General features: G+C 46.2%; 1 protein-coding gene across 4 annotated transcripts in view; it reads left to right on the top strand.

Moving 5' to 3' along the window:
• The window catches only part of Gbf1 (golgi brefeldin A resistant guanine nucleotide exchange factor 1), a 142,831-nt gene extending 122,314 nt beyond the window's left edge, over nt 1-20,517 (top strand). The window contains exons 18-40 of one of the 4 annotated variants that reach the window (XM_041660931.1): nt 1,002-1,204; nt 1,664-1,787; nt 2,052-2,177; nt 2,659-2,741; nt 3,640-3,876; nt 4,146-4,239; nt 4,570-4,746; nt 6,429-6,493; nt 6,582-6,705; nt 6,894-6,965; nt 7,085-7,179; nt 7,410-7,563; nt 13,380-13,605; nt 14,059-14,219; nt 14,326-14,572; nt 14,665-14,858; nt 17,436-17,586; nt 17,665-17,795; nt 17,985-18,086; nt 18,356-18,469; nt 18,586-18,766; nt 19,059-19,187; nt 19,676-20,517. In XM_041660931.1, the coding sequence (XP_041516865.1) occupies nt 1,002-1,204; nt 1,664-1,787; nt 2,052-2,177; nt 2,659-2,741; nt 3,640-3,876; nt 4,146-4,239; nt 4,570-4,746; nt 6,429-6,493; nt 6,582-6,705; nt 6,894-6,965; nt 7,085-7,179; nt 7,410-7,563; nt 13,380-13,605; nt 14,059-14,219; nt 14,326-14,572; nt 14,665-14,858; nt 17,436-17,586; nt 17,665-17,795; nt 17,985-18,086; nt 18,356-18,469; nt 18,586-18,766; nt 19,059-19,187; nt 19,676-19,956 (3,471 nt within the window). In that variant the 3' untranslated portion in view covers nt 19,957-20,517. Of the gene's footprint in view, nt 1-1,001; nt 1,205-1,663; nt 1,788-2,051; nt 2,178-2,658; nt 2,742-3,639; nt 3,877-4,145; nt 4,240-4,569; nt 4,747-6,428; nt 6,494-6,581; nt 6,706-6,893; nt 6,966-7,084; nt 7,180-7,409; nt 7,564-13,379; nt 13,606-14,058; nt 14,220-14,325; nt 14,573-14,649; nt 14,871-17,435; nt 17,587-17,664; nt 17,796-17,984; nt 18,087-18,355; nt 18,470-18,585; nt 18,767-19,058; nt 19,188-19,675 lie in introns of all 4 variants that reach the window. The other 3 variants (XM_041660930.1, XM_041660929.1, XM_041660928.1) reach the window with 3 other exon arrangements.
• The last annotated feature ends 5,200 nt before the right edge of the window (nt 20,518-25,717 follow it).

Raw genomic sequence — 25,717 nt, 5'->3', positions numbered from 1 at the left:
GATACTCCTAGTGGTGCTGACAGAAGCTTTGGAGGCTACTGTCATGTCAGTCAGCAAAGGTTATTATTCATCTCTAGGTCTAGCACGGTGATTGGTAGTAAAAGGGAATTGATATTCTGGTGCTTTAATAAAGTACAAATAGCTGTTTGTTTATGGCTTTCTTCATTTGAAAAGATAAAAAAATTCTAATCATTTATTGCTGCCCTGTTTTTTGGGTTTTTTTTTTTTTTTTGGTTTTTCAAGACTGTGTTTCTCTGTAGCTTTGGGCCTGTCCTGGAACTAGCTCTTATAGACCAGGCTGGCCTTGAACTCACTCTGCCTCCCAAGTACTGTGCTAAAGGCAGGCGTCGCCACCGCCTAGCTTCTTTTTTGTTTTTTTTGTTTGTTTGTTTGTTTGTTTTGTTTTATCTTTTCTTTCTTCCCCAGCAGCAGGTATCAGTTGTAAATAGCTTCTTGACTAGGGGTGGAAGTTTTAGGTTTTCTTAACATAAAACTTCTAGTTAGTCCTTTCCTCCTCTTTTAAATGTATTTGATTGCCGGTCTGTGACTAGACATACAGGGTGAAAAGAGATCATTTAATCTGCCTTAACCTTCAAACCCAGGACCTTAGAAACAAGGCAGCCCAAGAAGGAAGGGGACTCTCACCCCAGCTATACCATGATGCTGGCTGTCCATAGATGCCAGAGATGGCTATAGAACTGAAGAGAAGGCCACACTAGTTTGCCTCCTCTCCATCTTCCTGAGCTCTCATTAGAGGAGGGGAGGTGGCTCTCTGGTCATCTGGACCACTCAGAAGGAGTAGGAAGGAACTCTCCAGACAGTTCCAATAAGATGGGAAGATGGGGAAAAGCCAAGGCCGATACAACCCAGTGTCAGAATTAATTAGAACCATGTCTGAAGAGCTTTGTTAGGTGAACAGCTATACACTACAGTAGAGTCTAGCCTGCCTGTCTGACTGACAGGCACAGCAACTTCTGATGCCTCTAGTCTTTGTCTTCTAGTTGCTGATTACTGGCACAGAGCAGTTTAATCAAAAACCAAAGAAGGGGATCCAGTTTCTACAGGAAAAGGGCCTCCTCACTATCCCAATGGATAACACAGAGGTGGCCCAGTGGCTCCGAGAGAACCCTCGACTAGACAAGAAAATGATTGGAGAGTTCGTGAGTGACCGCAAAAACATTGACCTGTTGGAGAGTTTTGTGAGGTGAGGAAGAAATAAACTGTGTGGGGATTGGGATGTCTATCGCTCAGTGGTGGTGTGGTTCTTTAGCATGCCCGAGGTTCACAGAAAAGAAAGAGATATAGGCAAGTGCAGGGGAAAGAAGAAAGGAAGGAGGAGCTGTCTGAAGGGATAGGGCATTCTTCCCTCAAAGGAAGTCCCTGCCAGTTCCTGCTGATGCAGGCTTTAGCAACCCTCCCCTATGTTCCAATGAAAGCACTGCAAAGTGGCATAGAGCAGGGTTCTGAGAGGTGAGCTCTCTAGACAAGAGTTTTGCTAATGTGAGTGCTAAGGTTAAGAATTTTGTTAGGAATGACTAGGCTGTACCACTCCTTTGCCAGAGCTATCAGCCTCCTCTTCACTAAGAGAAGGTTATGAAAACAAACAGCTTGACGTGTGCAGCTTCCACGCCTCCAGTCTCTTCACTCTGTTTTCTCTCTGTAGCACCTTCAGCTTTCAGGGTCTGCGTCTTGATGAAGCTCTCCGACTCTACCTGGAAGCCTTCCGTTTGCCCGGGGAAGCACCAGTTATTCACAGGTTGCTGGAAGCATTCACAGAGCATTGGAGGGTAGGTCTAGTGTTAGAAATTCAATCAAGGATCCTGATCAGTTTTAGGGTTTCTTTGTTCCCTCAGCTTAAAACCTCAGCTCCTAAGAAAGTTCAGAGTCCACCAGTGGGCTTTCCATGGAGAAACTTTAGTTAAGGAGTTGGCAAGAACTTGGCCTGCCATTTTCTGGCTGATAGTTCAACTTGTAAACCAACACCGACCAGTGGGTTGGTGGAAGCAAGGATATAATTGGCCAGAAAAGGACATTTGTCTTTGATTTTTCAGAACTGTAATGGGTCCCCATTTGCCAATAGCGATGCCTGCTTTGCCCTGGCCTATGCTGTCATCATGCTTAACACTGACCAGCACAACCACAATGCTCGCAAACAGAATGCACCGATGACCTTGGAGGTAAGCTTGGACTCCAACCAAGAGAGATGATCCAGTACAGCTTTAAAAGTAACAAGAAAGGGGGCTGGAGAGATGGCTCAGCGGTTGAGAGCGTTGCCTGTTCTTCAACAGGACCTGAGTTCAATTCCCAGCAGCCACATGGTGGTTCACAACCATCTGTGATGAGATCTGGCGCCCTCTTCTGGCCTGCAGGCATACATGAAGGAAGAATACTGTATACATACTAAATAAATAAAGCTTAAAAAATTTATAAAAAAAAAAAAAAAGTAACAAGAAAGATAAGGGAAATTTCCAGTTTATATGGGAGCCAGAATTTTGTCAAGGGACTCAGGGAGGGCTGACCAATTCAGATAAGGGACTGGGAAGGAGAATGGGTTCTTTCACTTAATTGTTTCCAAAGTCCTATTTATCACAGACTTAAGGAGTTCCTTGGGTGGTACACAGCATTAACACAAGGGAAAACATAATGGCCTATCTCTAGGATTTTCGAAAAAACCTAAAAGGTGTGAATGGAGGCAAGGACTTTGAGCAAGACATCCTGGAGGACATGTACCATGCCATCAAGTGAGTATCTCTGGAGAGTAGTGTAGCATCTCTGCTACAGAGAAATACATTGCTTCTTTTTCCTGTTGTCAGAGTCACATCAGACTACAGTGACTCTCATGCCCTGGATTTAGCTTTGAGACTTATCTGGGCAGCCTCCTCTGTGACAGCTCATTTCTTGTTTAAAGAAGCCTGAACCCAAAAATGGACCTCCAAGATTCCTTAGGGTCCATACAAATTGACTCTGGTGTGTATGTGTGTGTGTGTGTGTGTGTGTGTTTGTGTTTACAGACATGTTTGGTAACAGGGACTGAACTAAGAATGTGTTTCTTTGCAGAGCTTCTTCTCCAGTCCAAACTATTCCTCTTAAGTGAGGTATCATGAACATATTTCCTGATCCCAAATTACCTGGTTTTCCTGGAGAACTCACAAAATGCATTCTCTGGTTTGTAGAGTCATTATGCCCAGTACTAGAGAGTAGCTTGAGTCTGAGATAGGAAACTTAGTTGTTTTGGTAATGTTTTGAAACAGAGCCTCATATAGCTCCAGATTGCCTCAAACTTGCTATGTAGCTGAGTCTGACCTTTGAACTCCTGATCTTGCATCAGTCTACCAAGTGCTAGAATTATAGATATGTACCACCATATCTATATTCTTAGTTCTTTATAATAAATTAGAAAAGGTGGATGTTTATGCCCCTACCCAGAAAGAATGTGAACTCTGAAGGCTTAGAGATGGGATTGTGAGATTATGAATGCATTCACTCTCTCCCTCGCCCAGAGGTGGCTGCAGACAGATCACTTAGCTGCGGCTGTGATAGTCTCATAGAATGGAGACACTTGTAGAGATGAAACCCCTTTTCTTAGTTTGGAAGCAGCATGTTCACAGGAGTGCATCTAGTTCTCTTCCCCTCTAACAGGAATGAGGAGATCGTGATGCCTGAGGAACAGACAGGCCTGGTCCGTGAGAACTATGTGTGGAACGTGCTGCTTCATCGAGGTGCTACCCCTGAGGGCATATTCCTTCGTGTCCCTCCTGGCAGCTATGACCTTGACCTCTTCACTATGACCTGGGGCCCCACTATTGCTGCTCTCTCTTACGTCTTTGATAAAAGCCTTGAGGAGACCATCATCCAAAAAGCCATCTCAGGCTTCAGGTAGCCCAACCTTGGCCTTGGTCTTCCTGTTTTTCCATCTCACTAAGTTAACATGGGCTTGCCCCCATGCCTCTTTGACTCAGAATGGGATGTCTCCTGATTTTCTAGAGGGAGGCTGGAGCCTGGGAAATCTCAATCTTAAACAGACTGGAGTTAAAAGATTTCTTTCTGTGACCCATTGGGGAAGAACCAATAGGAAGCTGCTTAGGAACTTGAGAGGGCTGAGTGGCCTTCCAGTGATTGTTTCTGTCATGGGGGTGACATTACAGGAAGTGTGCCATGATCTCCGCCCACTATGGCCTCAGCGATGTGTTTGACAATCTCATCATCTCTCTGTGCAAGTTCACAGCTCTCAGTAGTGAGGTGAGTTGGAGCAGGAACTATGCTTAGAGCCCCAAAGGAGAATAAGCCTCAGCCATGGAGGCTGCATCTACCATATGTACCCACTTGAACAAGCTTAGGCCATTTCTGACTGGCAAGTTCTGGAATGAGAATAGTGCCATCTCATGTAATGGGATTGGGGAGGAGATACCATAGGAAGACCTTGGTCAGGTTGACCTTTCCCACTAATATTATAGGGAGCTTGAAGCGTATCTAGCAGATAGACTGTCAGGGAACCATAGGCAGAGAAACCTGAAAGAGCCTCCTTTCCAGACATGAACCAACCTAAGCCTCTTGACATCGCCTTTCCAGTCTATTGAGAACCTGCCCAGTGTGTTTGGAAGCAACCCTAAAGCTCACATTGCAGCCAAGACAGTATTCCATTTGGCCCATCGTCATGGTGACATCCTTCGGGAGGGCTGGAAGAATATCATGGAGGCTATGCTGCAGCTCTTCCGAGCCCAACTTTTACCCAAGGCTATGGTGGAGGTAATCCTTCCTTCTCCCCTTCCTTCTTCCCCCCTTCCCCACACCGTCTTCCTTTCTTCCTTCCTTCCTTTCTTCTCTGTTTCTTTTGCATCATGTATCTTGATCCTATTCATTTCCCCATCCCTTCGCATCTGCCCTCTGCCCCTGCACTGCCCCCAAATAAAACAAAATGTAAGAGAAAAAGGGGGAAATAATGGAAACTTCAGTGTGACACAGTGAGTCACACTATAAACCCCTTTGTCCATATATGTTTACTTACAAGTGTTCATTGCAAAGAGTCATTGGTCTGGTTTGAGGACTCTGGTTTCTACTATACTATCAATGCTGGGCCCTCACTGAGACTCTTCCTAGATATCCTGTTATTGCCCTGTTTAGTGAAGCTCCTGCAGCTTTGGGTCTGCAGATCAGGCCCCTTCATATGCTCCAGCAGATCAAAGATGGAGTGGATGTTGGGTCGGCCAAAATCATAACCCTGAGTCTAGGCCTGGGCAGTTGTAGGGTTGGTCCATCAGATAAGAAATGGAGACAACTCCATGTAGGTAAATCTTGATAGAATGTTCAGCATTAACAAGGCAAAGACTTAGCCTTCTGTGCTATGTATAGAATAGCACTAAACCTGATGCTTGCCAAAGCTCACTAGAGCATCTCAAATGTAATACTACAGATCTTGGAGAGAAGCTGTAAAGAAAGGCTGGCAGAAGCCATTGTCAATCACCTCTTTTTTTTTAAGTTTTATTTATTTTTTTACGTATACAGTGCCTTCATGTGTAACTGCATGTCAGAAGATGGTATCAGATCTCATTATAGGTGGTTGTGAATCACCATGTGGTTGCTGGGAATTGAACTCAGGACCTCTGGAAGAGCAGCCAATGCTCTTAACTTCTGAGCCATCTCTCGAGCCATCAGTCACCTCTTTTAGGGCACATAATAGTGTATGAACTGTCTACAGAAAGAAATCCAGAGAACTTTGCCTGGGCCAGTGAGCACAAGGAATGTAAATAATATACAGAAACAAATTATTTATTTTTTTGAGACAAGCTTTTGCTAAGTTGACTAGGTTAGTCTTGAACTTGCTATGTAGCTTCTGTCTCAGTGCTGACATTACATCTGTAGCTTTGGAGCCTGTCCTGGAATTTGCTCTTGTAGACCAGGCTGGCCTTGAACTCACTCAAACTCAGGCAGAAATCTACCGGCCTCTGCCTCCCAAGTGCTGGGGTTAAAGGCGTGTACCACCACCACCCGGCAAGATAATTCCTTTTAATTATTTTTTAGATTTATGTGTATATGCATTTTGCCTGGATGTGTGTATATGCACCACATGCATACCTAATACCAATGGAGGTCAGAAGAAGGCATCAGATTCCCTGGAACTGGAGTTATGGATGATTGTAACCCACCATGTCGGTGCTAGGAACTAAACCAAACCAGGTCCTCTGCAATAACAACAAGTGCTCTTAACCTCATAGAAATAAATTACTCTTTTTTTTTTTTTTTTTTTTTTTTTTTTGGTTTTTCGAGACAGGGTTTCTCTGTGGTTTTGGAGCCTGTCCTGGAACTAGCTCTTGTAGACCAGGCTGGTCTCAAACTCACAGAGATCCACCTGCCTCTGCCTCCTGAGTGCTGGGATTAAAGGCGTGCGCCACCACCGCCCGGCAATAAATTACTCTTGATCTGTTTTCCAGGTAGAAGATTTTGTGGATCCCAATGGCAAGATCTCTCTACAGCGGGAGGAGATGCCATCAAACCGGTAAGGACAGACCCATTAGTTGAGGCTTTAGGAGAGGGAGGCAATCAGAGCATTGTTGCTCACCAGGACATGTATCCTTCTCTTACAGAGGAGAGTCATCAGTACTTAGCTTTGTGAGCTGGCTGACACTGAGTGGTCCTGAGCAGTCTAGTGTACGGGGCCCATCTACAGAGAGCCAGGAAGCCAAGAGAGTGGCCTTGGACTGTATCAAGGTAACTGCCCATCTGTGTCTCATGAGAAATCCTAGACTCCTTCCTTCTAGAAAGAGGGGACCTGTGAACTGAAGAGTATAATCATGTAAGGCTTGTAACAAGGACAATTCTTCCTGCTTTCCCTGGCTTTTGGAAATTCTCTTCCCTATAGCCTTTATTGTAAATTCCCTTTCTTATATTCCCTCTAGCAATGTGACCCAGAAAAAATGATCACAGAAAGCAAGTTCCTCCAGCTGGAATCACTGCAGGAGCTTATGAAGGTACAAGATGAGGAGGTCTGAGAGGCAATGGGGTAGTGGTGTGTGCCTCAATTTCTGTTGGGACAGAGTCAGTGGCTGGCTTCTCTTCCATTCCTACTTTCCCTGTTGTTGCCCTCTAGGCTTTAGTCTCAGTGACCCCAGATGAAGAGACATACGATGAAGAAGATGCTGCTTTTTGTCTGGAGATGCTGCTGAGGATCGTGTTGGAGAACAGGTGGGAGAGAGCAATCTTTAAGCAGACCTATCCTGAGCTTGTGCTGAAGCCTAAAGCCATCTTGCTGAGTGGCTTCTGGGAGCAAGAAACACATGAAGCTCTGGGCACAAGGAGAGAGCTTGTGCTTGACTGCGTAGGGCACAATTCCAGTGAACTGTGAAAGGCCTAGGAGACTTACTTCCTAGTGGCCTGTCCAATTGAGACTGTCCTTTACCCTTCATGATTTTTAGGGACCGTGTGGGCTGTGTATGGCAGACTGTTCGAGATCATCTATACCACTTGTGTGTTCAGGCACAAGATTTCTGCTTTCTTGTGGAACGAGCAGTGGTAGGGCTTCTACGCCTAGCCATTCGGTTGCTCCGGAGAGAAGAGATTAGTGGCCAGGTAAGCAAGTGCATGTAAGAGGATGGGCACGTGTACAAGGGTTAAGGTCATAGTATCAGCTGTGGATATGGCCTAAGCATAAAGTCTGTGGATATGGCCTAAGCATAAAGTCCATTCAGTATCCTGTATCTTTAGCACAGTGGTTCACCTCAGGGCTGGTACAGTCTAACAGGGGCATTGAGGGTGGGCCTGGAATGGTTTTAGACATAAGGTTTGCTTTAGGGTTGGGCTGCTGCTGTTTTTAGCAGTCCCTCATCTCGTATATGGTTTCTTGTTCTGGAAGAGGTGTTGAAGTTCTTATCCTTACATGTAAAACCCCAAAGGTAAGATCTCATGGTTCAGTTAGAGTCAACAGTCACAAGATTAAGATCTGTATGCAAAGCCATACTTCCTCGTGATAATATGAACAAATGGAATTGAAATTAAGAAATGTAATGTCCAAGCTGGGCGGTGGTGGTGCACGCCTTTAATCCCAGCACTCGGGAGGCAGAGGCAGGCGGATCTCTGGGAGTTCGAGGCCAGCCTGGTTTCTACAAGAGCTAGTTCCAGGGTAGGCACCAAAGCTACAGAGAAACCCTGTCTCGAAAAACCAAAAAAAAAAAGAAAGAAATGTAATGTCCACCAGATGTCCAGGCTAGGGTGATAGCTTAGCCATTAAGAGCACTTGCTGCTCTTGCAAAGGACCTGGGTTCAGTTCCCAACACCCACTGAGGGCTCCAACCATCCTTACTCTTATTCCAGAGGATTTTCTAACCTCTGCAGGTTCCAGGCACATGTATGGTGTGTATACATACATGTAGGCAAAGCATGTAGAAGAGGAGGAGGAGAATACAGTTTCAGGCGGAATGGTAGTGTTGGAAAGAGGGTCCCTTTGTTCTGTCCCAGCTGCCCTGCTAGCTTACCCCCTAAATAACCACACAGAAATTGTATTAATTAAATTACTACATGGCCCATTATCTCTAGCCTCTTAATATCTAATTCTTACATCTTGATTTAACCCATTTCTATTAAATCTGTGTATTGCCACATAACTGTGGCTTACCAGCAAGACTCTAACCAGCATCCATCCCAGGTAGGAGATCCATGGTGTTCTTCCACTCTGCCCTTCTTCCTAGCATTCAGTTCTGTCTACTCCGCCTACCTAAGTTCTGCCCTATCAGGCCAAAGCAGTTTCTTTATTGATTAACCAATGAAAACAACACAAATACAGAAGGACCTCCTACACCATGGTAATGCGTGCCTTTAATCCCAGGGGTCAGGGACAGCCACAGTCAATCTCTGTGAATTTGAGTCCAACCAGAGTCACACAGACCTGTCTTCTAAAAAAGCAATTCCAACCTGGCATGGTGGTACAAGACTTTAATCCTAGCACTTGGGAGGCAGAGGCAGGCAGATCTCTTTTAATTTGAAGCCAACATAATGAGTTCTAGGGCAGCCAGGGCTTGTAGAGAGACTGCTTCAGATAGGTAGACAGACGGACGGACAGATGGACGGATGGATAGATACAGTGCTACAGTTCTACACCGGATAATCAGGCATGGTCACCAGCCTGTGTGATATCAGCATCCAGGAGATAGAGACAGATCACCAGGGGATCATGGCACAAATGTTACTTGGTTTGTTTGTTTACAAGATAGGATCTCAACTTCTAGTTCTGACTGTCCTGGAACTCACATGTAGACCAAGCTAGCCTTGAACTCAAACTAACTCACAGAAATCGTAGCAAGATAGGATTTTTTTTTCCTGGCTAATGGTTTTGGTTTTGTTAGTACATTTCTGGCATCATTTTTCATCAGGGAGACTAGAAAATTAATATGGGCAGGGTGAGTATAAAATTAATATATGCCACATATGGTGATCCTCTGCAGTAAATCTAATTGCACACTGAGCCAGAGAGTGAATAGAAGATAAGGCACACACTGATTGATTTTTCTTCATCAAAGCCTGCAAGATTTCATTTCATTAAATAGACAGCATATCTAAGAGTGAATTTTATGTGACACTTGAACAAAACAGGATTTTTTGTTTGTTTGTTTTTTGTTTTTTTGGAGACAGGGTTTCTCTGTGGTTTTGGACCTGTCCTGGAACTAGCTCTTGTAGACCAGGCTGGTCTCGAACTCACAGAGATCCGCCTGCCTCTGCCTCCCGAGTGCTGGAATTAAAGGCGTGCGCCACCACGGCCCAGCTCAAAACAGGATTTTAATCCTTGTACTTGGGAGGTAGAGGCAGAGGCAAATTAGGAGTTTAAGGCCATCCTCAGCTCCATCATTAGCTTCAAGGGCAAACTAGGCTATATATGACCTTGTCTCAAAAGAACAAACATAAAAGCAATACTTACAAGTACTCCAGATAAAGTGAAGTTCTTAGACACCTTATAAAACATTCAACATTTATATGCTCAAAACTAGGAAATGACCAGGCAGCAGTGGAACCTTCAATCCCAACACTCAGGAGGCAGAGGTAGGCAGATCTCTGTGAGTTTGAAGCCAACCTGGTCTACTTTGCATTCCTGGGATATAACTCCCATTATTAGGCTTGGCATGGTAGCAAGTGTCTTTATCCACTTGGCCATCTCACCAGCATGGGTTTTTGTTGTTGGTCAGGTTTGTTACTTTTGAAACAGTCCCACTGTGTAGCCCTGATTGGTTGTTTTGACTTAGGTGTACCGTGTATCTCAGGATGGCCTCACAGTCGTCCTGCCACTGCTTCCCTAAACTGGGATTACAGCTGTGCATCCCATGTTCTGCCACTCTAGCCAATATTAAACTTTGTTGTAGTAGTGATTATGTAGGATTGGGGGCTGGAGAGATGTCTCCAGGGTTAAGAGCATTAAATCTTTTACCAACACACCCTGGTTGGACCTCCAGCACAGTAGCTAACAACCCTCTAGAGCTCCAATCCCCGGAATCTGATGCCCTCTTCTGGCCTCCATAAAGACTGCATTGGTACACAGACACATACAGTCAATACATACAGGCAAATCACCCATACACGTAAATAATAAATAATTTTTAAATTATGTAGCATAAATGAATAAGTAGACAAAGCTATTGAACAAATAGATGATCCAGAAATAGACTCACACAAATATGTTCAACTGAATGGTTTGGGGCTGTTTTACTTTGGGTTTTTTTATTTGGTTTTTTATTTGGTTTTGATTTTGAGATAAGATCTTTTTATGTGACCCACACTGGCCATATTTATTCCTGTCTCAATCTCCCAAGTGAACTTGACTTGAACCTTTATTTTGCATAAAAATTAGACAAATGATAATTTAAAAGATATAATGGAGAGGGTAGAGAGATGGCTCAGTAGTAGAGAACACTAGCTGTTCTTGCAACAACCTTGGGTTTGGTTCCCAGCAACACATAGTGACTCACAACCATTGGTGACTCCAGCTCCAGAGGATACAGCGCCCTCTTGTGACCTCCTTGGGCAGCAGGCATGTACATGGTACACATAATGTATATGCATACATATAAAATAAAAGATCTAAAAAATAAGATATATATATTGTAAAATCTTTAGATACATAGAGAAAATCTCAGGTTCTAAAACTAAGTATTTCTAATGTGGTTTACTAGTTTATTACATACTTATTTTTTAAAAAACTCAAAAGTCTGAACACAAACACTGCACCATCAGGGAGGGCCTCAAGCTCCCATCTCTCCCTTTAGACCGCTCACAATCTAAGACAAGCTTCTTCTGCTTCTGTGCATAACCTGAAATTCTTTCTTCCCCTCAAGTGTTTACACTCCGGCTACAAAGTGGAGCTGGGAAAGGCACAGGAAGATAAAAAATGTTCTTGTTACTGCACAGCATCTGAAGTGACTGAAGCCTCGGTAGTAACAGGAAGTAAAGAACTTGTGTGAAAGACTGGGGTGCCTGCCCCTAGCAAGTCCTGTTACTGTTTCTTGTCATTCTTATGTCCCCTACAAAGTAGGTCTGTAAGGGCATAGGCACATGAACTAACTAACTATTTATTTAGTTAGTTTTTAGTTTTAAATTTTTTGAAACAGGGACTCACTGAATAGCCCTGACTGGCCTGGAAATCCACTATGTAGACCACACTAGCCTCAAACTCAGAGATTTGTCTGTCTCTGCCTCTTGAGTGTTGGCATTAAAGGTCTGTGCCACCACTCACCATGCCCAGCCCAATAAGTTTTTTTACTTGATATTAAAAGCACAGTCCATGCCGGGCGATGGTGGCGCACGCCTTTAATCCCAGCACTTGGGAGGCAGAGACAGGTGGATCTCTGTGAGTTCGAGACCAGCCTGGTCTACAGAGCTAGTTCCAGGACAGGCTCCAAAGCCACAGAGAAACTCTATCCCGAAAAACCAAAAAAAAAAAAAAAAAAAAAAAGCAATGTCCATAAGAGGAAGGGTTGATAAATTAGATTTTCAATCTATGAAAGCTTAATTGAAAAAATGAAAAGCTAAGTTATAAAGCAATAGAAAATGTTTACAAATCATACTTGAGAAAAGTCTAGTATCAAAAAGCAAATATAGGGGCTAGAGAAATGGCTCAGCGGTTGAGAGCACTGACTGCTCTTCCGGAGGACCCTGGTTCAATTCCCAGCACCCACATGGCAGCTTACAACTGTTTGTAACTCCAGTTCCAGGGGACCTGACACCCTCACACAGACATACATACCAATGCACATCAAATAAAAATATATAAATTATTTTTAAAAAATGCAAGCATGGGAAAAAGAGATAGTTCACAGATGATATACAAATAGCCAGTAAGCCCATGAAATAGCATTTTCCATTAGGAAAATGCAAAAATAACACACATCACTATGTACTTACCAGAATAGCTAAAATTAAAAGTGATAATACCAATTGCTGGCAAGGATACAGAGAAACTAGATTATTCATACATTTCTTGGGGGAGTAAAAAATAATATAGCTACTCTAATGGCAGTTTATTATAAAACTGAATATTCATTTAACAGAAAATACACTTTTGGGCATTTATCCCAGAAAAATTAACTTTAAAATATGTATGTAAATGTTCATTGAAGCTGTATTCATCAAAGCCAAAAGCTGGAGTCAGCCTGATGACTCGCAGGAAGAGAATACACTATGGTATGAACATGCTGTGGAATGCTGTCCAGCAGCCTAGAGAAGCCGACCCGATGTGTAAAAGCGTGGGTAGATCTCCAGGTGGGGGAGACTAGTCTTAAGCAGTAGTTCCATCTAGATAACATTTTAGAATTCACAGAATTTTAGAAGTTGAGAGCAGATTGCTAAGGGTTATAAATGGGACCAGAGAAAAGGACAGGAAAAGTGGCTGTCAAGCAGCAGCGTGGCTCCCATAGTGTAGGAACTTGTGGGTAGACAACGCTACACAGGTGATAAATTGTAGAACTCAGTACACCCTTAGTACACATATGAATTCAAGTAAAATTTGGGAAAGCCTGTGGAAACCAGTAGATTATTCCTAATTCTGTCCTGTTGCCATGTTATACTTAGTTCTGCATCACATTGCCTTTGAGATAGACTAGACAAAGTATACAAGGAAAGTCTATGTGTTGTTATAACTATATGTGAACATATAATTAATAAAAATACCAATATTAAAAAATGAAGCATGACCAAGGGTGTACTTTAGCTGTAGAGTGGTTGCCTAATACATCAAGGCCCTGGGTTCAATTCCCAGTACTCCAAAAGAAAAGAAGACAATACCAGATCAGTGACAGTGAGTCCAAGCCACACTCCCCACACTAGCCTAGATGACTGACTAATAGGGATGATCAGTCAGGAAACTTGTTCTATGTCCATCCCACTTCCTATTCCTCATCCCATCCCAGGTCCTGCTCTCCCTACGCATCTTGTTACTGATGAAGCCCAGCGTGCTGTCCAGAGTCAGCCACCAAGTTGCATACGGGCTCCATGAACTCCTCAAGACCAATGCAGCCAACATCCACTCTGGTGATGACTGGGCCACCCTCTTCACATTGCTGGAATGCATTGGCTCAGGCGTGAAGCCTCCAGATGCTCTACAGGCCACAGCCAGGCCCGATGCTCCGGATGCTGGTATGCACTTTCCCAGGAAGATGCTCACTGTCAGATAAGCAGTTAGGACCTAGAAGCTGCTGTGGAAAAACAAAACACAGGTTATTATAGTCAGCAAATTAAACACACCTGGTCTCTGCCATCTGCTTCCAGATCTTCCTGTACTTACTGACAACCCACAGGCTAGATAGTGTGAAGGCAAGCAGATAGTGCAGAAAACTATCAAGCCCCATTTCTACTGTTTTGAAAACCATTTTACAGAAACCTATGTCCTGTGCCGCCACATTTCCCTAACAGCTGCTCTTAGTTGCTATCAGAAGCCCAAATTAGCTTGCTACCCTATTTGGTCAAGAAAGATGATGTCCAGGACCAAAAGTAAGCCAGGCATGAGAGATGTCAAGTCTCAGCAACTTTCTTTAGGATCTGTTTTCCTGTTCCATGTCCCATCTCTGCTCTTTTCCCTGCCTGGCTTAGGAGCGCAGTCAGACAGTGAGCTCCCATTCTACCATCAAAATGATGTCAGCCTGGACCGTGGGTATACTTCCGACTCAGAAGTCTACACTGACCATGGCAGGCCTGGCAAGATACACCGATCAGCCACAGATGCTGATATGGTCAACAGTGGTTGGTTAGTGGTGAGTCTACTACCATGCTGAGCCTGTAAGAAAGATTCTTGGTTCTCAGAGAGACATCTGAGGTGCCTTAGAACTGGGCCCCAACATGTACCATGTGTGTTTATAGGTGGGAAAGGATGACATCGAGAACTCCAAAGCAGGAGCAGGGCTCAGCAAGCCAGGCCCTTCACCCCTGGTGAATCAGTACAGCCTCACAGTGGGCTTGGACCTGGGACCACATGACACGAAGTCCCTGCTCAAGTGTGTGGAATCATTGTCCTTCATTGTTCGTGATGCTGCTCACATCACTCCTGACAACTTTGAACTCTGTGTCAAGACTCTCCGCATCTTTGTTGAGGCCAGTCTGAATGGTGGTAAGTAACCTATTGAAGGGACAGTTGGGGTGTGGATCAGGTAGAGAGGGGAGAAAGCTATGGGAATATGACCTAAGTCTGGCTCTGCTCAGGGTGCAAGTCCCAGGACAAACGTGGCAAGAGTCACAAATATGACAGCAAAGGGAACCGCTTCAAGAAAAAACCCAAGGACGGCTCAATGCTTCGGCGGCCCCGAACCTCCAACCAACATGCCACTCGGGGTGGACATAGTGATGAGGAAGAGGATGAAGGTGTGCCTGCCAGCTACCATACGGTGTCTTTACAGGTCAGTCAAGACGTAAGTATGGCACCCTTTACTTCTTCTGCACTTGAGACTCAGAACTTGGGCAGAACCAGGGAAAGTCAGAACTCAGAAGGAATACCCATTGTATGCTTCCCATTCCATCAACCACCATCCCTTATTTGAAACCACCTGTAAGTCTTTGCCTATAGTACACTTGTTCATTTGGAGACAGGGTCTCACCACGTAGTGCTAGCTTACCTGGAAATTCCCCATGTATACTAAAACTCACACAGATCTGTTTGCCTCTGCCTCCTGTGTACTGAAGTCAAAGGCATGTGCCATCACAGCTGGCACTAAATTAGTAGTTTTTGGGCTGGGGATTTATCTCAGTGGGTAGAGTACTTGTCTAGCATGTTCAAGACCCTTAGTTCAAATTTACATATTTAAAGACTTCACTTATTTAATACATGATACAAGGTTCAGAAGGTAGAAAAGGATTGATTGATAAGATTGCGCTTCCATTTATTCCTGTATCCAGCCAGAGATCCCCTTACTAGAGGTGGTTACATCTCTAGCATTTTGTCTATCCTTCCATAGTTATTAAGTGTCTTTCAGGTTAACTTTAATTGACTAGATAAATGGACAAACAGTTTCCTTCAAAGTAGCCTTAGAAAGATGATGAAAAGCCAGCACGGTGGTGCACGCCTTTAATCCCAGCACTCAGGAGGCAAAGGCAGGCAGATCTCTGTAAGTTCAAGGCCAGCCTGCTCTATAAAGGGATTTCCAGGACAACCAGGGCTATGCAGAGAAACCCTATCTCAAAAAGAAGTAGAAGGAGGAGGAGGAGGAGGAGGAGGAGGAGGAGGAGGAGGGAGGAGGGAGGGAGGGAGGAATCGGGTAGGAGAAATAGCTCAGCAGTTAAGAGTGCCTACTACTCTTGCAGAGGACAGATGGACCAGCTTCAGTGGCTGTAACTTCTTAGAAGTCCAGTTCAGGGAATCTGATACTCTTTGGCTTCTACAGGCACTTATGCACACATGGTGTACCTGAAGTCACGTGGGCACACACACATAAGTTAATTTGAAGGCTGGAAAGGTGTCCTGCAGTTAAGGACACTGACTGCTCTTCCAGAGGACCCAGATTCAGTTCTCAGCACCACACGGCAGCTCACATCTGTAACTACAGGTGCAGGGGACTCTGATGCCTTCTTCTGGCCTCTTAGGCACTGCATATACATGGTGCACAGACATACTGCAGGCAAAATACCCATACAGTATAAAATAAAAATAATTAAATCTTTTTAAAAATAGAATAAATATGTTCAGGAGGCAGAAGCAGGCAGATCTCTGAGTTCAGGGCCAGCCTGGTCTACAGAGCAAGCTCCAAAATAGCCAGGGCTACACAGAGAAACCCTGTCTCAGGAGGGTGGGGGGTAATTTTTTAAAAAAAGAAAACTGATTGAGCTGGAGAGATGGCTCAGTGGTTAAGAGCATTGCCTGCTCTTCCAAAGGTCCTGAGTTCAATTCCCAGCAACCGCATGGTGGCTCACAACCATCAGCAATGAGATCTGGCCTCTTCTGGCCTGCAGGCATACACGCAGACAGAATGTTGTATACTTAATAAATAATTTTTTTTAAAAAAGAAAACTGATGAAAAAAAATGTGTTAAATCTGGGCAGACACTGTTGGCCGTGCAAGCCTTTAAGCCTGAAGTTTGCTTTTTAAGTTTATCGTTGTATGTGGGCATGTGCACCATGGCATGAGTGTGAAGCTGGAGGACAAGTCTGTGAGCTGGTTCTCTCCTTCTACCTGTGCATTGCTTACAGGATCCAACTCAGGTTGCCAGGCTGCATGGCAAACACTTTCACCTGCTAAACCATCGCACTAGCCCCAAGTTTGCTGTGTTTTTCAAATGAGATTAACAAGGGCAATTGATATGAGTCAAGTGGATAAAGGTGCTTGCTGCCAAGGCTGGTGACCCGAGTCACCCCCAGAACCCTCATGGTGGGAGGAGAGAACCAATTCCTACAAATTGTCCTCCACACACATGTTGTAGCATGCACACACAAAAACAAAATAAGCATTTTTTATTATAATAAAGTTAATAAAATTTTAAAATTAATAAAATTTCCAGGTGTGAAATAGGATTGAGTATCTTTCTTGGAGCCAAAGAGATGGCCCAACAGTTAAGAGGATCTAGGTTTGGTTCCCCCACTCATGTGGCAGCTCACAGGAATCTCTAACTCCAGTCTCAGGGCATCCAGTGCCCTCTTCTCTCCTCATGGGCACAGCATGCACATGATGCACAAACAAAACATGTGCAGGCAAACACCCGTAAAAATAAATACATTTTAAAAATTAAAAAAAAAAAAACAGAAAGTGCCATTCTCCCTGTAATCTCAGTGCACATGCCTGCTAATGTCTTCTTCTATAAGTAACTCTTGACTTCCTTCCTCTAGGAACACTGCCTGGACTAGAGCAAAGGAGGTTGTGAGAGGAATGGAATGGGGCCTACTTGTGCTGAGGGTCCCTTGACGACTCAGTCAGGGAGAGCTGGGGAGGGAGGGAAAGGGCCCGGCACAACAGCCCTACTCACATCCTCACTCCCTTCTCATCCCAGTTGCTGGACCTGATGCACACCCTGCACACTCGGGCAGCCTCTATCTACAGCTCCTGGGCAGAGGAGCAACGCCACCTGGAGTCAGGTGGCCAGAAGATTGAAGCCGATTCACGCACTCTCTGGGCCCACTGCTGGTGCCCTTTATTACAAGGTAAACCTGGGGAGGGATGCAAGGTGGGACAGGTGACATTGAAGCCTGCAGAGCATCAAACCCTGCTCTTACTCTCAGGTATTGCCTGCCTATGCTGTGACGCCCGGCGCCAGGTGCGGATGCAGGCGCTGACGTATCTGCAGCGAGCACTTCTGGTACATGACCTACAAAAGCTAGATGCCCTGGAATGGGAGTCCTGCTTTAACAAGGTAAGACTTCTTACTTGTCTAAGAGAAAGTCCAAACCATAAGGCAGAAAGAGTCAGGCACCCTAAAAAGCTCCTTCCATCCCCCAGCATCAGATCTTCTCTGTTGTTCTGTGCCTATCCGCCCGGGCCCAGCATCCCTGGGACAAAGTTGTTCAACTGACTGAGCTAACATTGGATGTTTACCTGCCAGGTGCTGTTTCCTCTACTGACCAAGCTGTTAGAAAATATCAGCCCTGCAGATGTTGGTGGGATGGAGGAGACCCGGATGAGGGCTTCCACACTGCTCTCAAAGGTACTGCTCAAAACCCTGCATCCACCTCCTCTCTCATTCCTGCCTTTTCCCCCAGAGAAGTCAGGTCTTCTCATAGGGTCCAGAGGTGACATGTAAGTGCTCAGAACCCCAGCCATCGAGGCTGCTCAGGAACTCAGAGGGGTCTGGATTTCAGAGGAACCTCTGATTAAGTACTTGCAAGTTGGAGCCAGCTTCCTTCAGCTTTAGAGAGAGCCACAGAAGGTTCCCCCACTACCCTTGGCTAAAAGGGGCTGGCTGGTGGGCTCTAGGTCTTCCTGCAGCACCTGTCTCCACTGCTGTCGCTGTCCACCTTTGCTGCCCTGTGGCTCACCATCCTGGACTTCATGGACAAGTACATGCATGCAGGTTCCAGTGATTTGCTGGTATGTTCTCCCTTGGCCCCATTCCCTCTTCCACATGCTGAGAAGACTTGCTATTTGCCCTTCATGACTGCCTCCAACTTACCTCTCCTGTTCCATGGTCCCTCTGCTGCCTGCAGTCAGAAGCAATCCCCGAGTCTCTGAAGAACATGCTCCTGGTGATGGACACAGCAGAGATCTTCCACAGTGCAGATGCGAGAGGAGGCGGCCCCTCTGCCCTCTGGGAGATTACCTGGGAGCGCATTGATTGTTTTTTGCCACACTTACGTGATGAGCTCTTCAAGCAGACTGTCATTCAGGGTAGGGGTCTGCTCTGATCTCAGAAGGAATCCTCAAGGATGAACTTTTTCTGTTCACTGGGAGGATGGGCAGATTAGTGGCTTCCCACTGGTCATGGTGATACATGCCTATAGTCCCCAGTACTTAGGAGCTGAAGGCAGGAGTCCAGAGTTAGGCCTTCTTCGGTTTCAGGTATATGTGAGCTAGCCATGGCTACCTGAGACTCTGTCACAGGGGGTGTTGGGGGTGGGGTTAGTCAGGATCCTGCAGGAAAGAAAGTACTGAGAGTTGCCATCTGGATTCTCTGCCCCAGACCCCATGCCCACGGAACCTCACAGCCAAAAGCCTCTGGCCTCCACCCACCTGACTCCTGCTGCTGGTGACCCCAGGACGCCTGGCCATCCACCTTCCCCAGAGATACCCTCAGAAGTGGGGGCCTGTGGTGAGTTCCTCAGAGATGGTTGGTTAGAGAAAGCCTAGAAAGATGCCCGGTGTAGTTTAGGATTACTGCTGGAATGGAGCTGGGAGACTGGGAAGAAGTCAGGGTGAGAAGCCTGCCTGCCGGCTCCTCCTATGGGAAACAGCAGGACCAATTACACTGTGATAAGGTTTCTAGGCTGGGAGGAGAGGGTCACTATACAAGGCCTGTCAGGCCTAATGATCCAGACCAAAACTGGTCTGACTGAGGAGCACAGGAAAGGAGGAAGAGGCTAGAGGCAAGGTAACTGCATCCTGAGTGAGTTGTGGGCTTTTTATATTGGTAGATGAATGCATTTTGTTACACGTGAATGTGGAAGCAAAATTGAAACTTAGGTTCTTTTATGTTTTAATGTATTAAGAGGAGTTTCACCTAAGAGAGGGGTTGGGAGGGACAGAGGTTTGAGAAGTCTACTAGAAGTCTGACTACAACCGCCTTTACTTTCCTTACAGACTCGGAGAAGCCTGAGGGTACGCGAGCCCCCAGCAGCAGCTCTCCCACGTCACCAATGGCCTCTAGCCCCAGCAGACTGAGTCCTTCCCCAGAGGGCCCTCCCCCACTGGCCCAGCCCCCACTAATCCTACAGCCACTGACTTCCCCACTGCAGGTGGGCGTGCCGCCCATGACACTGCCCATCATCCTGAACCCCGCCCTCATCGAGGCCACCTCCCCAGTGCCACTCCTGTCCACACCCCGTCCTGCAGACCCTATCCCCACCTCTGAAGTCAACTAAGACAGTCCTTGGAGAGCGGGACCACTACTTCCCACCAGACGTTCCAGTCTCAAGAGCCACAGAAATCTTCAAGCCCAAAGCAAGCTGCTATTGCTACTACTTGATGGGGGAAATGAGAATTCTTATTTCATTCAGTGCTGGAATCCACTTCAGGCTGCAAGACTCTTCCTCTACTGTCCATTCCTGAACTTCCAAGCTGAGAGTGGACACAGGCATAGCCCGTAGCCTCTGCTTTGAGCCTGGCAGCCCTGGGAAGGCATGGAGCCAACCCTGCTGTGCCAACCCTGCAGTGCCTGCCATTTGCCCCTCTGCCAGGTTAGGCATTAAGAGCCAAGCCCAACCACTCTGCACTTTGTTCCTCTCCATCCAGTCCCATCAGCCCTGGGCCACCTCCTCCAGTTCTTCTTCCTTTACTAAATAGTTAGTCAGTTTGGAGTTGCTTGGCACCATGGAGGGTGGGCAGGTAGGACTTGATGGGGGTCTGCCCATAGGAGCATGTACATATGGAGAATAACACCAATGGACTTTTTATGATGTAATAAATATATTAGTACCAACACATTTCCTATTCCTCTGGCTTTCTTTTGCATTTGTGTCAGGGTACTATGTTATTGGATATCCTGTCCAAGGCTTGCTTGGGCCTTGGATAAACCGGTAAAGTGAAGCTGAACTTATCATAGAGGCCTGGTCCTCCTGACCTCCCCCTTCCCAACGACCAGCCAGAGGCTCCCCACTCACCACCTCATGAAGGAGCTGTGTCAAGGGCTTAGGCAGTCTTAGGCAGTTTCATAATTGCTCCAAGAGAGAACCTTAAAGCCTTCCAGGACCATAGGGCAGGTAAGTCAGAGCAGTTGTAGCTGCCCAGAAGTCTTTCAGATAAGCCTCATGGCCTGAGATTACAAGGAGGCCATTAGGCTAGACAGGTGGACGGCCATCGTGCCCACAGATGGAGTCGTGTTTCTGGGCACAGGCTATCAGCCTGAGTCCAAACTGTAGTACGTCCGGTTCCCAGCCCCACACCTTCCACCTACCCTAATCACCTAAACGTGACTGAAGGGCCTCTCCCCTTGACCTTTGCGTCATGATAAGGCTGGCAGGACTGCCCGGGGCAGGCCCTCCAGGACCCAGGCACGCCTGGGGACACTGGGGACAGCACCGTGGCTCAGAGGCAGTGCTGTGTCCAGCCCTGCGGAACCAAAACAACAGCAGTAGCTGAGTCACTTCCTACACAGTGGTGCCTGCCCTCCCGGGCACAGGTGTGGACCTGCGGACCTGCTGGCCTTGCTCCTGTTGCCCGCTGTCTACACAGCTCTTCAGTACCCAGTCTCCCCTTTGCTGGCACTTGTACGCCGCCAGAAGCTGGGGCCTCTATAAATATATTACTCCTGTGATGAGAAGTGAAAACCACCTGAGAGGAGGAAGTTTTCATAAAACATCAACTAGTTTCTCTTCTTTCCTTCTCACCCAGGTCTAGACCAGGCCTAATTTCCACATGAATCAGAAGCCTGGCTCCCTCCCCCCACTCCCGCCCCTGGGAAAATTAGGCACTAAGTACTCTATGGGTGATGGAGAAAAGCCAGTTTATAGTCGGCTAGACACCAGGGCCTTGCCTCAGCCCCCATCTCTCCCATCTGAGCCCACAAGCTCTGCCCCAAAAGCACCTTACATTTCCCTGTGGGAGTGGGGGGACATCTAGGGCTCTGCCTTGTTTTCCTAGATCAATATACAGAAATGTCTATTTGCTGACAGACTAAAGAAATTCCACCCAAGTCTAGCCTGGTAAAGAAAGGAGTTTATTGGGGTGACTTACAGGAGCACAGGTGAGCAAGTGTAGCGTGCTTTTTTTTTCCTGAACACCAACCAGCTCCCTAATCATGACACAGAGACTTAATATTAGTTATGAATGCTCGGCCTTGTCTTAGACATATTTCTTGCTAGCTCTTATAATAATTGAACCTGTTTCTCTTCATGTTTTGTCTTGGGTCTTTTTTCATTCTGTACATCCTATTCCATGTCTGGCTGGATGGTGGCTTCCTGGCTGGCCCTGGGCATCCATCCCCCTCTCTTTCTCCCTTGTTCTCCCTCCTTTTTGACCTAAATTCCTCCTCCTACTCATTCTCTCTACGCTCAACCCTCTACACACTAGCTCTGGCCACTCAGCTTTTTACTAGATCCATCAGGTGCCTTAGCAGGCAGGTGAAACAGGAACACACTTTTACGCTGTTAAAGTTGAACTCCACAACTCTCAGGCGCCTGTGCCACCTGAGAAGCCCACTACAGCGTGGGTGATGGTTCACAACAGCCTTATCGCTAGGGTCCCAACCCTAGACAACCTTCTACCCCTTTCATAGACCATGAGTCACTGGGACAGGACTCTGCACAGGCAGATGGGAAGTGGTAGCTGAACCCTCAGGTGAGGCTCTCTATCCCACTCCCTTCTGGGAGCAATGTTCACAGGCCTGGAGCACCTCTTCTGGGAGGGATGCTCCCAAGCCTGGTTCTCTGCCTGAGTGTTCCCCATGAAGCTACTGTGATTCCAAGACAGCATTGGTCCTTTCCAGCTTGGGGGACAGAGTTGCACTAGGCCAGCCTATGAAGAAAAAGGACACCTGTATATCTCTCAATTAGTCTCACCCAGTAGAGAAGATGCTGAAGGACTTCAGGCTGACCCCCTGCTGGGAAGCAAAGAAAACCATTTGTGGGGGCTGGAGACAATCCCAGCACCCTCCAGCTCCACAGGATCTGATGCCCCCTTCTGGCCTTTGCATCACCTGCACACACCCGCAGACAGACAAGCACATAATTAAAAACAAATCTTTTTTAAAAAGGAAAAGAAAAATCACTCGCCAGAATTGCCCTTCTATTATAGAAAAGAACAGCTGAATCATGACAATAATATCTCCTCTAAGAAGGCAAAAGTGGCCGTGAGAGGAAGCTTCAATTCTGACCAACAAGGACAGCCACCTTGGTGATGTAGAAATGATAGGATCCTTGGGGAAAGCCACAGCCTGGTCTGGAGGACAATGCTTGTCTCCCTTAGAGGTCAACGAGAGTAGATTTCAAAAATGAGACACCCATGAAGTCTCGCCTCACCAACATGGCTGCTTGACCTGAACCAACTAGTGAACACACTACCATGGAAGGAGAGAGTTGAGGAAGCCTCGACCCTAGGCAAGAAACTATGGGCAACTGGGGGAATACAAGAGCAAGAGAAACATCTTCCTCAGGAAAGAGGCTCCCAGTTGGTTACAACAGCAAGTGCTCAGTTCTGAGACCATGCATCCACAAGTAATGCTAAGACTGCATTTATGGGATGGGGTGGGGGATGGGTAGAGGGGACAGGAGGATGGGAGTGAGAGAGGGAACTGGGATTGGTATGTAAAATGAAAAAAGATCGTCTATTTGCTTTAAAAATTTAAAAAAGACTATGTATTTAGGACTAAATACTGTACATGTGTGTGTGGGAGTGTGTGTGCGTGCTCATGTGCAGCACATGTGTCTGTAACAGAGAAAAAGATCATGACCTGCCGGGCGGTGGTGGTCACACCTTTAATCCCAGCACTCGGGAGGCAGAGGCAGGTGGATCTCTGTGAGTTCGAGGCCAGCCTGGTCTACAAGAGCTAGTTCCAGGATAGGCTCCAGGATAACCCTGTCTTGAAAAAAATAATAAAACAAAACAAACAAAAAGAGTACATGAATTTGATTTTTTGTTTTGTTGTTTTTCGAGACAGGGTTTCTCTGTGGCTTTGGAGCCTGTCCTGGAACTAGCTCTGTAGACCAAGCTGGTCTCGAACTCCCAGAGATCTGCCTGCCTCTGCCTCCCGAGTGCTGGGATTAAAGGCGTGCGTGCGCCACCACCGCCCGGCAAGAGTACATGAATTTGAAAAGGAGCAAGGAACTACATGGGGTGGGGAGAGGGATTGGATGGACAAAAGGAAAGGGAGAAAGATGTAATTATAAATTCAACAAGTAAATTTTTTTTTTTTTGGTTTTTCGAGACAGGGTTTCTCTGTGGTTTTGGAGCCTGTCCTGGAACTAGCTCTTGTAGACCAGGCTGGTCTCGAACTCACAGAGATCCGCCTGCCTCTGCCTCCCGAGTGCTGGGATTAAAGGCGTGCACCACCACCGCCCAGCAAATTTTTTCTTTTTACATCAGGGTTTCTCTGTGTAGCCCTGGCTGTCCTGGAACTCACTCTGTAGACCAGGCTGGCCTCAAACTCACAGAGATCTGTCTGCCTCTGCCCCCTGAGTGCTGGGATTGAAGGTGTGTGCCACTACCATCCACCAAGAAAAAAATATATATATATATATTATAAATATATATATATATTTGCCATTTATCACACAAGCTAAAGAAAATATATTTTTAAATGACCAGAAGAAAGCTGGTGATGGATCCGTGACACAAGACCCTCACCCTGAAAAGTGACATTGCTAGAGCAATGGGTATGTCAGTGCTGAGCATCCTGTAGAAGTGTTTTCCACAAGTCTGAAGCCAAGGCTTAGAGCATGGATCAGACCCACTTCTGTCTCCAGTCTTCCTGTTCCTTCCTGTGAAGCTTCTACATTCTAAGAGGTGGTGGTAGTGCCGGAACTCCACATATACCAAGAATACATGTGAACATTCTCATGCAAGATGATATTAGGAAGGGTAGCTGCAGAATGAGCCGCATGGTACACACCCACCTGCTAGGAACAACAGATCTGAGGTTAACAGGGCACAGGCATTCCTTTTTGTTCAGGGCTCACTGGCTGGGCAACAGTAGCCAAGGGGTAGCAGAACTAGTAGTTGAGTCTCTAGAGAAAAGGACGTTCACCACAGCAGCTGTGTAGGCGGAGTTTTCCATCAGAACCATCAATCAGCTCTGTCCCACTAGGACTCCCAAATAACCACACAGGGACTTAATATTAGTTATAAATGCTCGGCTGATAGCTTAGGCTTATTTTAAGCTAGCTCTTAAAAAATATTTACTTATTTATTATGCATACAGTACTCTGACCAGAAGAGGGCGCCAGATCTCATTACAGATGGTGTGAGAGCCACCATGTAGTTCCTGGGAAGTGAACTCAGGACCACAGGAAGAGCAGCCAGTGCTCTTAACCACTGAGCCACCTCTCTAGCCTTTAAGCTAGCTCTTATGAGTTAAATTAACCCATTTATCTTCATCTGTTTGCTGCCCCGAGGCTCATTTACCTCATCTACACCCTTCCCATACTGCTTGCTCTGCCTCTCATAGCATCCCCCCGACTCCTGAGACTCCACCCTTCTTTTCCCCCAGCATTCTCTCTGCCTAGCCATTGACCAGCCAATCAATTCTTTATTAACAATGAGAGTGACACACCTTCACAGTGCACAGAAGGGTTATTCCACAGCACAGCGGGCCGTCTGCACTTGGAAATATTCTTCCCTGTTTCTGAGGCATTGATTTTTCTTAGTTCTTATCCACCCCATTGGCCACGTGGCCTTTTCTGGTCCCTTTACTGGTTCAACTCCACAGTCTCTGAATATTTGAGCACCCAAAGCTTAGTCCTTAGGCCCAACCTGCTCTCTGGTCTCTCTGGGTGGCACCATTCCCTGGCCTAGCATCGAACACCATGTCCTAAAGATTAGGGCAAGTCGTAGGCGAGCCCTGCAAGAGCCTGTGCTCCAGGAATGGAGATGCTGCCTTGTACACAGCTCCTACAGGGAAAGTCGACAACCAGAGGTCCAGACACAGAGTCCATGCTTCAAATGCTTGTCCTGTGTCAGCAAGCATGTTCA

This window comes from Microtus oregoni, unplaced genomic scaffold (genome assembly GCF_018167655.1).
Source record: "Microtus oregoni isolate MIOR12 unplaced genomic scaffold, Mior012 000012F_ref0000307, whole genome shotgun sequence".
NCBI classification, from domain to species: domain Eukaryota; kingdom Metazoa; phylum Chordata; class Mammalia; order Rodentia; family Cricetidae; genus Microtus; species Microtus oregoni.
Note: the sequence above shows the minus strand (reverse complement) of the source record. Positions and strands in the feature narration are given on the sequence as shown.